Source organism: Phasianus colchicus, chromosome 6, assembly GCF_987193195.1.
Source record: "Phasianus colchicus chromosome 6, bPhaCol1.hap1.1, whole genome shotgun sequence".
NCBI classification, from domain to species: domain Eukaryota; kingdom Metazoa; phylum Chordata; class Aves; order Galliformes; family Phasianidae; genus Phasianus; species Phasianus colchicus.
The window spans coordinates 32,960,896-32,975,504 of NC_143441.1; the positions used below are offsets into that span (position 1 = coordinate 32,960,896).

The following is a 14,609-nucleotide window of genomic DNA, read 5'->3' on the forward strand; positions in this document are numbered from 1 at the left end:
TCTAAATTCACATTTGCACACCATTTTTCCATGGGTATGTGTGCTTACCAGTGCCTGGAACTACATGTGTTGTGGGAAAACTGCCATGTCCATAGATAAATCAAGTCATCTGTCATGTGAATTGATGGATATCTCAATTTACATGCACAAATCCCTTTAGCTGTTGCTCAACTACTTGTGTCAATCTTGCTTTAAGATCTGTACAAGTCTGAACACAATCTTTCCACTTTCTACCCCAATGCCCTTGAGGCACCTCTCCTCCCCTCAAGCAGAACCAAACTCAAAATTCCTACTTCTGTGTTCCACTGGAAAAAGAAAAAAGAATTGTTGGAGTAGCTGTTAGGGTTATTTCCACACTAAAACGTGTCTTCCCATGTCTCCCATCTCACTCCTATGTGGTCTGATCCTGCATGGCCCTGGCCCAGAATGGACAGATTTACCAACACTACTCCTTGCATATCGAATTGTGCTGAGGTCAGTGAGTGTCTCTGCAGGCTCAGAGCTCTCCCCTAGAAAATAATGCTCCCAGTAGCACTACACTTTTTTACTGTAAGCTCTTAAGAGAGCAGCAAAATCCCTGGTATTTGTGCATTGCCTAAAATAACCGTAGGGGTTTACTGCTTATACCACCGAGCCTGTGACTAGCTTTGGTTTGAGATCAGGTGCAATTAAGTATTCCAGCAATTAAATCATTGCTTCCTGGGGCTTGAAAACTGTTATGTGATACATACTTGTTTCTTAAAAGAAAAGTGTAATTATATTCCGTACCCTTTCAGGTTCCAAATTTAGCTCTAAAATTCTTTGATTACCTCAGTTGTAATTAGAATATATTTTATGTAGTGATATTCTTCTTCATACTGTATGCAGGTAATTGATTTACTGCCTGAAAAAGACAGAAACTGTAATTAGGTAATTTTTTTTAAAAGACTCTTTCTCTCATGCAGGGTTTCACATTTGGTAAAGCTGGAGAAATCCTCACAATGAGGCTTCGATCCATGGCATTTAGAGCAATTCTGAGACAGGTAAATGTACATTACTAGGCATGATATAGTTAGCTTTCTAAAGCTTTAGAAAAGCTTGTATGTTTTCATGCCAAAACTGGGTATTTAAGTAGACATGCAGAGATCATATCTATAAAGATTTCACAATGATTTTTTTTAAATTCAGTTTAGAAACTGGATTTTATCTTCATAACAGGTCTAAATAGATATTTTTAAAACATTTCATAACAGGTCTAAATAGATATTTTTAAAATATTTAATTGATGTGACTGACTAGGGAAGGCCATTTAAAACCAGTGTAAGAAAGCTCAATTTGATGGTACTGTTTATTTAGCATATTTAATATAATCAAAGCCACCTTAGATTGAGGCCCAGAGAAAGTAGGATGTACTTTAAGAGGCCAAATTTGAAATTCAGATCTGCCTTCAGATCTGCTACCAGGCAGGATCACAAATAATACTACTGAAGGCCATAAGACCTGGATATCTCACTAGCTGCACTCACTGCACTGGTAGCTTCTCCTGCACAGCAGTCAAAGAGCCACTGATGGTCAAAGCAGTGGGCAGAGGCAGAAAGAGGTCTCTGCTGTCAGTGGAAATAGATTCAGTAGCAGAATGAAACTCTTTAAGATAACCAGGCTGAAATTCAAACACAGTAGTCTCTAGTAGCTAAGCAGTCAGTGTGGTGGCAAGGTGTGTGGCTTTGTGCTGATGGGCAGTTTGGCACCACATGGCTCTCTCACTCCTCTTCCCCAAAAAGACAGGGAGAGAAAATACAATGATAAAAGCTCATGGACTGAGATAAGGACAGGAAGGCCTCATTAGTTACTGTCATAGGGAAAACAGACTTGGCATAAGATTCTGTGATGATGGTTCTATGAAAGGATACTGGAACAGGTTGCCCAGCAAGGCTGTGGGTGCCCCCACCGTGGAAGCACTCACGGCCAGGCTGGCTGTGAGCAACCTGGTCTAGAGTGAAGTGTCCCTGCCTGTAGGAGGGGTTGGAACTAGATGATCTTAAAGGTCCCTTCCTACCCAAACCATTCTATGATTCAAACCATTTTATAAGGAGATTAATGTAATTTATTGCCTATTTCTAACAGAACAGAGCACTGAGAAACTAAACACAAACTGAAATTCCCTTCTCTCCATCCACTCTTTTCTATCTCCTGCTTCCAGGCAGTGCAGGGAAATGGGCCTGTGGTCAGTCTAGTGCTTCATCTCTGCCACTCCCTCAGGGTCACCCTCTGCCCCTTTTCCACCTGGGGTTACTCCCATGCAGTGCTGCCCTTCCCAAACTGATCCTGCATGTGCTTCCCACAGGCTGCAGCCCTTCAGGCTATGTAACAGGAAAAAATACGTTTTTTGTTAGTAGTCTTTGCAGATGTCTGTTACACATCCAAATATTTTTCCTTCAAATGGCTATTTCCTTGGTATTCCTCTTTAGTGAACATCTGATCATAAAAAAAATACGTTAAATTCGAACAAAGATATCTTGTAAAACTGTGTTTATTATGAAATAATGTGGTAATGTTTATGTTCTTACAAAAAGCATATACATATTGTTAGCTTAGCTTTGAGTTTGGAGATCCTATGACTTTACTGAGCCTTTAGGTCTACTGAATTTATAGCTGCACAGAAAGTACTAGAATCATGTGTCATCCAGTCATAAGCCAAAGTGATTAAGTTATCTTAAGTCGCCTAATTAGGTATGTAGAGACTTAATTTTTTGAGATCATAATAAGTGTATTTCATATCATAGGAGATCAGCTGGTTTGATGAGCCTAAAAATAGCACTGGAGAATTAATTACAAGACTTGCTAATGATGCCTCACAAGTGAAAGGAGTAAGTAACATGCACTGGCGTTTTTCAGACCTCATTTAGCATGGAGTAAGTTACAGAGGGGATACAAGTGGTAGAAATCCTGCTCACTATTCTCTGGAAACTCTTATTTTTTAAAAATTGTTCAGGATATTTTGGGCAACCATCTAGCTGTGGTGTTCATGTTCATTGCAGGAGAGTTGGATTGGATGGCACTCAGAGGTCCCTTCCCACTCTAAGAATCCGATGATTCTATGTTTGGTGTCACACAAAAATTTAATATCATAGCAGTAGTTAAGGTGGATGGATAGATATCTTTGCAGTATGATAATGTGGTAAAGATTTAGTTCATACTAGTGTTCAATCCTGTTAACACCAGTATAAATGAGCCATCCAACGCATTCATTTATTTATTTGTCCAACTTGTTTAGATGTCTAAACAGCATCACATTTCCATACTAAACGCCCAGCTCAACAAAATGCATAAAAATACGTCTCTAAATGAGGATTGTTGTCATTGCATCACTGTGTGTTTTTCAAGTTGAAAGTTTAAAAGTTTTAAAAATTATCATTTCAGACTCCATGTACAAAAGGTACTTAAATAGTTTTCAAACAGTTAAGATAAATCATTCAAGTTTGCAAACTATTTAAAAACAAGGATTTTCAGATGTCTTCTGTTAAATAAATCACAACTACCTAATTGACAAATATTTTGTATAGTTTCAAAATAAAGCCATTGCAATAATGATTTTGTTCTTTTTCAGGCTACAGGTTCCAGACTGGCATTAGTTGCCCAAAACATAGCTAATCTTGGGACTGGGATTGTTTTGTCATTGATCTATGGCTGGCAGTTGACCCTTCTGCTTTTAGCCATTGTGCCAATTATTGCTATTACAGGAATGATTCAAATGAAGATGCTTGCTGGACATGCAAAAAAAGATAAAAAGGAACTAGAAACCTTAGGAGAGGTGGGTTCAGTGCTGTTTTTTTTTTAATATCTATTTTTATATTGTGCTACATAGTGATAATTATAGGGACATTGGTTGGATGAGTAACATACTTTTTCTCAAAGTCAGTCTGCATTGTTGTACTGATGAAATGGTGATACAGAAAATACAAAGCTGAAAATTGAAAACATGAGTTAAACGTTAAGTGCAACTCGAATTTAACAAGCAAGGTCTCACAAAGGAGTATTCCTTTGAATCCAGTGCAATTTTGGCAATACAAGAAGACTGCGAGAGACCTCTTTGCAGCCTTACAATATTTAAAAGGGGATTATAAAAAAGGAGGGGAATCACCTTTTACAAGGATAGACAGTGATAGGACAAGGGACAATGGTTTTAAGCTCTCGGAGTGAAGGTTTGGATTGGATGTCAGGGGGAAGTTCTTCACCGAGAGGGTGGTGATTTGCTGGAACAGGCTGCCCAGAGAGGCTGTGGATGCCCCATCCCTGGAGGTGTTCAAAACAAGGTTGGATGGAGCTCTGAACAACTTGGTCTACTTCCAGTTCTGGAGATTGGTGGCCCTGCATGTGGCAGGGAGAATGGAACATGATGATCTTTGGGGTCCCTTCCAACTTAAGCTGTTCTATGATTCTGTGATTTGGAAAGAAACAGAGAATGTTGATTGAAGACTGAAAGTCATATTTGCTTCCTTTGCGGTAAGGGCTGATAATTCACAAGTACAGAGATATTCTGTTAGACATTAAAATATAAAGTTAAAAGGTATTTATTTTTAAAACAATATATACATTGAGGAAAACAACAACAACAACAACAGCAAATTCTTCTTTACTTGGTAGGACAATCAAGAAGAAATTCAAAATGATGTCACTAATTACTCATACAGTCTTGCCAAACAAGTAACCTTATGCTTTCTTATGCACTGGAATATTTTAAAGTTATTTCATAGTCAAGTTGATTACAGCTGCTTATCATTGTTGCATGCCAACTGCCTTAGAGACTATTTGTAAGAACTGTTACATGATTGTTAGGCGATGACCTGAATACCTGCCTTTGACAGACTATAAATTTAAATATTTTTTTTCAGCTCCACAGTTTATGGCAAAATTTAAAGCATATTTATTCCCACAGCAAATCAGCAAAATGTTTCACTTTCAATCTATCAAGCAAACGAGAAGGAAAAGAAGTACCACACATCTATTTTAGCTCTAGGTAAAAATCTTCTCTTTAGAAGAGAGTTTCTTCCTGGAAAAACATCAAGGAAGAAGTGGCATCTTCACACATCAGGGACCGAAATAAACTACTTTTATTGATAGGTAGTAAAGAATCAATATTCATTCTTTCCTCATCAGCATGAGAGTTATTCATACACATATAATGGAACCAATTATCTCCATTTATACAAAAGAAGAGCATATGACATGGAGTTAGGGTTGGGGTTATGATTAGGCTTAGAGATAGTTTAGGTATAGAGTTAGGGTTGGTTTAAGGCTAGGGTTGAATTAGGGTTGATTTAAGATTATGATTGAGTTAGTCTTAGGGTTAGGGCAGAGAGCTTCTGCAGAGGCAGTGGGATTTTACAGCATATAAATCTCATACTGGAGATAGTACATAAAAAGACGAGCTTAAGTCCTAGATGACTCTCTAGAGAAAAGATAAGGATTGTTTTTGTTGTTTTTTTTTTCTTTCTTGTGAAATCAGTACATTGGAACAAAATTACTAGCTGGAGCTAGTGCTTTATGAATTTACTTAAAAAAAAAAACACATTTCAATGTGTTTTACATTTTGATTTTTTATTTGCTGAATTGTTGTCTAAGCCTGAATAAATTGTCTATAAGAAAACATTTGCTGATGATATTAGTTAACTGCAAGTAATTCCCCTTTATACTAGGGGAGTATTAAGAAAATGAAGATCTGAACTTTCACTTGTTTTCAGTCAAGTTCAAGTACATAACATCATTAATCATTTTGGAAACTTCTAACCTTATTATTTATCTTTTCTATCGCAAAATGGGAAGATGTGCAGATATAAAATTAATAGGAATTAGCTGCCAAGCTGTCCTATGGGCCAGGAAAATACATATTTTTATGAATCTGCAGTAGATTTGATTTTCTCCTGTCAGAGTTTTTAAAGACTTCTAGTATTGCAAAAATGTTGGGAAGGCAACTGGGAAAGGTTGTTTCTTTTAGGGTGAGATCAAATTTGTGGCCAAATCCATTTGAAGGTGATGAAGGCTTGTTCAGTTTAGCCAGACCAGGTACTAGCAATTAAAGCTGGATAGCAGTTGCAAAGGCCTGCTGCAGAGTAAGCTCCCATTGCTGGCCTGTACTAAAATGCATGCTGTCTCAACTTCACTGCTATAATACATGCTTATTGGATTTTATTTATCAGAAGCATATCTACAAATATTGCAATCATGCACTTTCAACAGTATTGTAGTTATGTTCTGTCACTTCTATCATAGTCATTCTAAATTCTGTTTTGCAGATTAGGCTTAAAAATTTCCATATAATCTTGTTTTTCTGATATTACAGATTGCTTCTGAAGCCATAGAAAATATTCGAACTGTTGTTGCTTTGACTCGGGAAAGAAAATTTGAGTACATGTATGGACAAAATTTGCAAGTGTCATACAGGTAATAAAAAGCTTCTTGGAAAGATGTTACAATATTTCTTTTTAAAATTAGCACAAATCACAATCAGCTGAATCACATTTATTTTCTGTCAACGCATCATGAAGTTTTTAATTCCAGACTCAGCTTGAACGTGGAAAGTACAGATTATCTTCCTGTTCAAGTTAGCACTCTGATTAAATAACAGTTTTCTTGAACCATGATAATAGGGTTATTAGCTGCCATAATTCTTGAAATGCAAACTTTTAATATTTCTAATTATAATGAGGCCTTCATTCTGAGTAAATACATTGCATAACAAGCCAAAAATCATGTTTTGCCTATAGGCTTAGGTAAGATCCCTGTTAAAATCAATGGGGTTTTCCCAGGAGGGAACCAGAATGTCAGAGCTGCACAGCAGTTCAATTATTTGCACACTCTGATATTTTATCAAAGTACTGTTGTAGATGATGTGAAACCTCATGAATGTCACAACCTATTTTAAGATTTTTGGTTCAACATAAGAAAAAGCACAAAGATTTGTTCTGTTGAAGTAGTGTCTGCTCAGTAGAAATTCTGAAGTTCTTGATGATTATTCTCATCTGTTAGGTGAATCTTTAAATTGCACCTGTATTATTATTTTTTACATTGTTTTATTGAATGCATGCAGTGAAAACAATACCAATTGTGCATGCTCAAAATATTGAGTATTTTTTTCTTCTGTACCAATATTGTCACGAGTTTCTGCAAGCAGAAAGAAAACAGAAATTATAATGTTTTAGGTTAGGACTGAGAACTGGAGATATTTTACTTTAAGCTAATAAAGACTTGTGGATTCCTTTGAGTTATACAACACTGATCACATTCTTGGTTGCTACAACTGAGTGCACAATAGAATTCTGATAATATATTTTTTCCATTACAGAAATTCTGTAAAAAAGGCACATATCTTCGGATTTACTTTTGCCTTTACACAAGCTATTATGTACTTCACTTATGCTGGATGTTTTAGATTTGGTGCATATCTAGTAAAAAATGGACATATGCGGTTTAAAGATGTGCTTTTGTAAGTATTTCCTCTTTAGATTCTTTTGGGTCCATCTGGGAAAATGTTTGATTTTCCTGTAGGAATCGTGAAATACAACTGAAAGAAAACCACCTAAATACTTCCATCCTTACACTCCCCCTCCTTTCTCACATTGCAACAAATCCAAAATGTGTCACTTTTAGACTGCATTTTCTCATGATCAGGTTACACAGGAAGGCAAAACAACGTTAGGCAAGGCCAAGCCATCCCTTGTTTTCATGACCAACAAGTTTTCTTTAACAACAGAATCACATGGCCTAGCTGTAGGGAGCATAGGTGGGGAAGATTAAAAGATAAGTGGAGCAAGTAATGAGTGAAACAAAAGTGAGGAAATTATGAGCCCTGGGGCAAGAGAGGTAGAGAGCAGGAGAAAGATTCAACAAATGCCCATTCTAAAAGATTCCCAGGTAGAGTTGGAAAAGCTTCTTCAAGTGCTAGCAATGAACGGATGCTATTGCTTCTATCAGCTGGCACCTTTCCACCCTTTTACCTCCCTCATCTCCAACATCTAACCAAGTCTTCCTTCAACTCCCTGCAGATGAAATTCCAATCTATATTTGTCAATAGTCACGTTGTCTTCCATGCACACCCCATGCTTTGTTTTAGCACTTGCCACACTCTTGCCTGGCAAAAATTACTACTGAAGCTAAACATTCATCTCACGCTGATTACAGCAACACTTTCTCATGTACAAGCATTAGCATCCCTTTCGTTATGCAATCATGTGAATCCTTTCTTGTGTACCTATTCTTGTACTGCTCATTGCTGACTCCAATTTCATGCTTGCATCCTTTGCCCCTTTGCCTTTTGTTCCTGAACTCAAGGACTGGACTGTGTGAGGAAGACTGGGCCTTTCAAAGGAAATGTTGAGTGACAAATTTCTCCATAAATCTCCAAAACTAATAACTGCAGCTTTATAGATGAGGAAACTGTACTGCAACGAACAACACATCCTACCGCACCTCATGCATTGAGAATAGAAAGAGAAAGCAAAACATCAACTTCTAATAAATCCAGCTTCCCACAAGAATGGGAAGCTACTGTCCTCCCTAAAAAGACATTACAGATTTTCTCAGTGAAGGAAAAATTCTGAAGTTTTTACCCTCTCTCAACCTTACTAAGGAGTAGTTATTTGTCTGAAGACCCTCTTCTGGCCATAGAAGCTTTTTGTGCCTGAGCTGTAAAAGTAACAAGTTTTCTCCTGTTTATTTTTACAGAGTGTTTTCAGCTATTGTATTTGGTGCAATGGCATTAGGACAAAGCACTTCTTTCACTCCAGACTATGCTAAAGCCAAGATGTCAGCTGCTCACTTGTTTCTGCTGTTTGAAAGAGTACCATTAATAGATAGCTACAGTGAGGAAGGGGAGAAACCTGTAAGTAAACATGGTGTTATGCACAGTATGTCATGCACCACTACTTTATTTCAAGCCTGCTTTTTCTTCCTGTCATTCACATCAAAGCCATTGAGACAAGTACACTGTGAACTCATTCACATCTGAGTCATTCAACCAAACTGAGGTTTAAGTTTTCCTATATCATTACCTACCATTTTGTTGCTGTGTGACAGATGGCAGCATAGTAGCAGGCAGTCTGACAAAATGGAGTGTAACACAGAAGCGAATATTAAGCAAACGTGTGGAACTGAGTTCCTCCATGCAGAAAAAAAAAAATTCACCCATTGACATTCCTTGATTCTTGTTGGATGTTTATGTAAATCAAACAGTTGATGTGAGCACAGTGAGGTGGTGGATGGTGCAACTGCATCACTGCATCACTGGTGAAAATGCATAGAAAATGGTGATGACTTCTGAAAAATAGTATTTTTTAGCTGAGAATTTGTTCAATCAAATAATATTATTGTGCTCTTTGTATCTCTTGTAGTTTCTATGTAAATAAAATAAATAGGAGGAGTGCACCCTCAGTAAATTTGCGGATGACACCAAGCTGCCTGGGGGTAGCAAGGCCCTGCAGTGGGATCTGGACAGGCTGGATAGCTGGGCTGAAGCTAATGGGATGAAATTCAACAAGGCCAAATGCCGGGTCCTGCACTTTGGCCACAACAACCCCAGGCAACACTACAGGCTTGGGGCAGAGTGGCTACAAGTCTGAGTAGAGGAAATGGACCTGGGGGTATTGATTGATGCTTAGCTGAGCATGAGCCAGCAATGTGCCCGGGTGCCCGGGTGGCCAAGAAGGCCAATGGCATCCTGGCTTGCATCATAACGACGTTGCCATCAGGAACAGGGAAGTGATTGTCCCCCTGTACTCAGCTCTGGTGAGGCTGCACCTCGAGTACTGTGTCCAGTTTTGGGCCCCTCACTGCAAGAAAGGTATTGAGGCCCTGGAGCAGGTTCAGAGAAGGGCAACAAAGCTGGTGAGGGGTCTGGAGCACAGGCCTTATGAGGAGCGGCTGAAGGAGCTGGGATTGTTCAGTCTGGAGAAGAGGAGGCTCAGGGGAGACCTTACTGCTCTCTATAACTACCTGAAGGGAGGTTGTAGTGAGCTGGGGGTCGGCCTCTTCTCTCATGTAACTGGTGATAGAACTAGAGGGAATGGCTTCAAGCTGCACTAGGGGAGATTTAGGCTGGACGTTAGGAAATACTACTTTTCTGAAAGAGTGGTCAAACACTGGGATGGGCTGCCCAGGGAAGTGGTGGAGTCACTGACCCTGGAGGTGTTCAAGGAACATTTGGATTTTGTGTTGAGGGACATGGTTTAGTGAGAACTATTGGTGATAATTGGGTGGATGGTTGGACTGGATGATCTTGTAGGTCTTTTCCAACCTTGGTGATTCTGTGATTCTCTGTTACTTTTGGAGTTTTCTCTTGTAGTGGAAATGCTAAGTCACAGCTTGAACTAGTGATTGAGCACCTGGTGGGAAGGCAGGGCCAACCCAGGGGAGCTCAGGTGTATGCAATGTACCTGAGTGATCAACCATAAGAGATGCAGCCAGGATCCACCCCTTCCCAGACCTCATTTAAGGGTTGGCAGTGGAGGGAAAGGTATTTCTTTGGAGATCCCTGCATACCTGAGGCCTTCTGAAGGTAAGCAGCTTCTTTTCTTCGTTTCTGTGCCCATGGATGTTGCATTTGAGTAAACTCTCATTGCTGCAATCTGGGATCTTGCTGCTCTGCTGCACTTTTCATCATGTTACACCTATATATATACGTGCACATATAAAAAGCTATTTTTCAATATAGTCACCACTATTATCTAGGCATTTTTGCAATAGCAAAATTGCAATAAGGAAGAATCTGTATGCTGCATTCTTAAAAATCTGCACCAGTAGAAGTGATCCACTGTTTCACAGCTGCTATGACGGCATTGTTGCTGAGAAAATGCTCCCTGTGCTGTCCATTTTCTCAAACAGATGGAAGTCAGTAGGCACCAAATCCAAGTATATGGTGGGTGTTGTCAGACAGTCCAGCCAAGATTGGCAATGTGTTCTGCTGTCTTCAAATGGGTATGGGGCCTGAAGTTACTGTGTTGTAGGAGAGAGGCTGTCGTCTCCTCTGGCCTGATTCTGGGACTTCAAGCCTTCAGTTTAGTCATCATCACATTGTAGTGGTCAGAGCTGATGCTCTGTTCTGGCTCAAGGAAATCCAGTAGAATCTGTCCTTTCCTATTCCAAAAGGCAGTGCATATCACTTTACTCACATATTGAACTTTTTCTTCAGTGGGGAATTCACATGTTGCCACTCCATGGACTGCAGTTTTGACTCTGCCTCATAGTGGTGATAACTGTGTCTCATCACTGGTAATACATGATCCAGGAAACTGTCATCTTCAGCCTTGTAATGGTTCAATAGGTCCTGACATACTTGCATACGGTGTTCATTTTGTTCCTGTGTGAACATTTGTGGGACCCACCTGGCACAAACTGTGATGTTCCAACATTGTCACCATCGTTTCCATCACGTTGAAGCTGATATCAGCCCTGTATGCATTTTGCTGCTCATAATCTGCTGATTTGTGTGGATTGAGACTCTTCATTTTGTGGTGTGGAAATTGTGCGTGACCAGAGGGTGGCTTGTCTTTCACGTAGTTGTGCTGAAACGCACCACTCACTGCCTCACTGTGCTCACATCCACTGTTTCACTTCCATAAATGTTCAGCAAGCATTGATGAATGTCAATGGGTGAAATTTTTTCTGCATGGAGGAATTCAGTTCCACATCTTTGCTTTATATGTCAGACACCGTTTTGTCAGCCTGCCCCTCTGCTGCCGTGTGTTACACGGCAATAAAATGTAATGGGATATGGGTGGAAAGGTTCAACTTCTACTGCAATACACTGTCAACATCTGCCTCTGACATCACTGGCCAACATAATGGAATAGAAGGCATTACTTTTGGAGCAGCCTTTGTGCACATACATGCATATATATCCATATATAGGCACTTGCCTTTATATACATATGTGTTTTAGAGGAGACTAGCAATGATGTCTCATGAAATATAAATTTAAGCTAAGTGTTAATTGTTCACTTGCATGCTTTCTTTTTATATATAATTATTTATATGAACTAAATTGCTTCTTGTGTGGGCAATATCCATATCACAAATACCTATTTTATAGTAAGTTAACTTGAAATAAGCGCAATCATTCTACTTTAAAATTTGATTCCGTAAACCTTTATTAAAATATACTTGCAGAGTAGAATATTTAGGAGAGAACTTGTATTTTTGTAGCAGCTTCTCACTGCATGTTAATTTCTATGGAGTAAAGAAAGGTATGATTCACTTGAAAAATTCCCACTGATCTCTTCTAGGAATGTTTTTCTTAGACTCTTATTATCTGTTATACTATAGGTTTTTTATGTTAGATTATCCTAAAAACATCTCATCTATTTCTACCATTTCAATTAGAAAATATTTGAAGGAAACATCACATTCAAAGATGTGGCATTTAAATACCCAACCCGCCCAGAGGTCAAAGTGCTCCAAGGTTTGAACACTGCAGTAGAAAAAGGACAAACTCTGGCCCTTGTTGGTAGCAGTGGCTGTGGAAAGAGCACTGTTGTTCAGTTGCTTGAGAGATTCTATGATCCGCTCAATGGAGAGGTGGTAAGTGTTCCCTGTAGAGATGTAGGCTGTGTACGTGACACGTGTTTAATAAATTCTACTCATGTAGTTTATTTGATGATTTAAAAGAAAAAGTTCCTAAGTATTTGCTTGTATAATGACTCACTTTTGTTGGTGTTTCTAATATCATTTTTGATTTTTTTTTTTTAATTAAAGGCAAGAACACATGGATTTTCAATATTCTCTATACAATCATGGTGAAAGTAAAGTAAAATTTCTAGATTTCCTGTGCTGTTTCGAGTTACTAGAACAAGGTCCAGTGGAGAGAAATTGTTACATTGGCCTGACCAGAGACAGAAGCAGTATCATGGAGGCTCAGTCCAGACTAATTGTTAGAAATTGCTGTTTTCAGTAAGATGAGTGCAGGTTACAAGTTGTAATAGCAGCCCCTTCTTTATATTGTACCCTAGAGCTATTTTCTGAAGAGATCTTTGTATTTCTTTTAGTGCTGAATGTGTGTTGTAACAAACAGAAAAGGATACCATGGCAAATTTGTAAGGGCTGAGGCCTGTTCTAAGTTTAAAGGGCATAAGCAGACTCTCTCACCTTATTTCTGTTCATTTCTATGATCACCACCCTTACCAAGGTACGCATGTAGCAAAGGTATTGACAGCTGATCCATTCTGAAAGTAGCACAACTGATAAAAAGCAGTTTTATCTGTGACTGACTGCTTGTTTTCAAAATCCATGAAGCCATCTCAAACGTACTCTGGGTCATTTACTTATCCATCTCCAACCTCAGAGAGAGGCTGCACAGATGCACATGGCATCAGTGAGATGTCAGATGTCTGTAAGAGCAGATCTTAAACTTCTCCAATTCTTACCTGCCTGGTAATTATGATTTAAAAAAAAAAAAAAAATCATTAAGACACACGGGTCCTAAGAGAGTTGTTAAGAATTTCTGATTTAATTGGTGCTATAGCTACACAGTAATTATATTCGCATCCATCTACTGCTATTAGTAGTACATAAGTCACCTCAATGCACCATGATTTCTTACAGTCCAGGAAGCTGTGGCTGCAAAGCTGCTCGCATACAGAGCCCTTCTAGTCCAGAACGTAAGACAGAGATGCTTATGTCAGATTTGGGTAGCTCTGGCTACAGGAAGAAGAGTGTTTTAAGAGAAGTTCTGCTTTCAGCTCAGGACTAATTAGTTCATTGCTGGAGAGCTGCATTTGGGTTTTTCCTGCACCAGCAATTCTTCTAACAGCAGCACTTTGTGAATTGAGTCCTTTTTCATCTGTTGGATACAAACTGAGTAAGGAGAAAATGGGGGGGGGGGGAGGGAGAAAATCTGAAAGGTTTCTTCTTGGATCTTGAAGAATCTGACTCATTAGTTCTGCTTTAGATGGAAGTCATCAGGATAAAGCAGAAATACGGATCCATATTTTTGACAAAATAAGTCATCCTCGTAGCATAGACAGCTAAACATAGAACTGTGGATACTGATGTCCAGATAAGTGCAATACAAGAAGAGAAGGAGCTCCAGTGCAGATACTCTTTCACACATATCTCATTTTACACAAGCAAATGGTGGTAGAAGACTTCTCCCTGGGGTGCAAAGAGGATATTCAGTTATGGGGTTAGGACTCTGTGCCCATTACAGTCCCCCATTAAAGTCATTTGAGAAGCCAGGACATGTGGATTAGGAAAACAGAGATGGGATAAAGCTGCTAATAAAAGGAGTAAAAGCACTATGTGGTATGGATTTTCTTTTGGTTTCTGAATTAGGTATTTCTGTCACCACTGTAGTACCAAATGTCTGTAGTAGTAATACTATGTTGGCAGCTAAAGTAGATCTGTATCAGCTCTTCTAGATGGAGTGATAAACAAGTAGGGGGCAGTGAAATGGCTTCGTATAGCTGGAGTTTGTCTAGGTTTATAGAGATTTCTGATCATATTCACAGAATCACAGAATTGCCAGGGTTGGAAGGGACCTCAAGGATCATGAATCTGCAACCCCCCTGCCACACGCAGGACCACCAACCATCCCACCTAATGCTAGACCAGGCTGCCAGGGCCCCATATTCTACTGATTGTAA

At 39.1% G+C, this 14,609-nt stretch overlaps 1 protein-coding gene across 3 annotated transcripts in view; it reads left to right on the forward strand.

Moving 5' to 3' along the window:
* The window catches only part of LOC116243230 (ATP-dependent translocase ABCB1-like), a 43,376-nt gene that overhangs the window by 24,106 nt on the left and 4,661 nt on the right, over positions 1-14,609 (forward strand). For all 3 annotated transcript variants that reach the window (XM_090142862.1, XM_090142863.1, XM_090142864.1), the window contains 7 exons: positions 945-1,022; positions 2,763-2,846; positions 3,587-3,790; positions 6,320-6,420; positions 7,322-7,462; positions 8,701-8,857; positions 12,352-12,549. In XM_090142862.1, the coding sequence (XP_089998988.1) occupies positions 945-1,022; positions 2,763-2,846; positions 3,587-3,790; positions 6,320-6,420; positions 7,322-7,462; positions 8,701-8,857; positions 12,352-12,549 (963 nt within the window). The remainder of the gene's footprint in view (positions 1-944; positions 1,023-2,762; positions 2,847-3,586; positions 3,791-6,319; positions 6,421-7,321; positions 7,463-8,700; positions 8,858-12,351; positions 12,550-14,609) is intronic.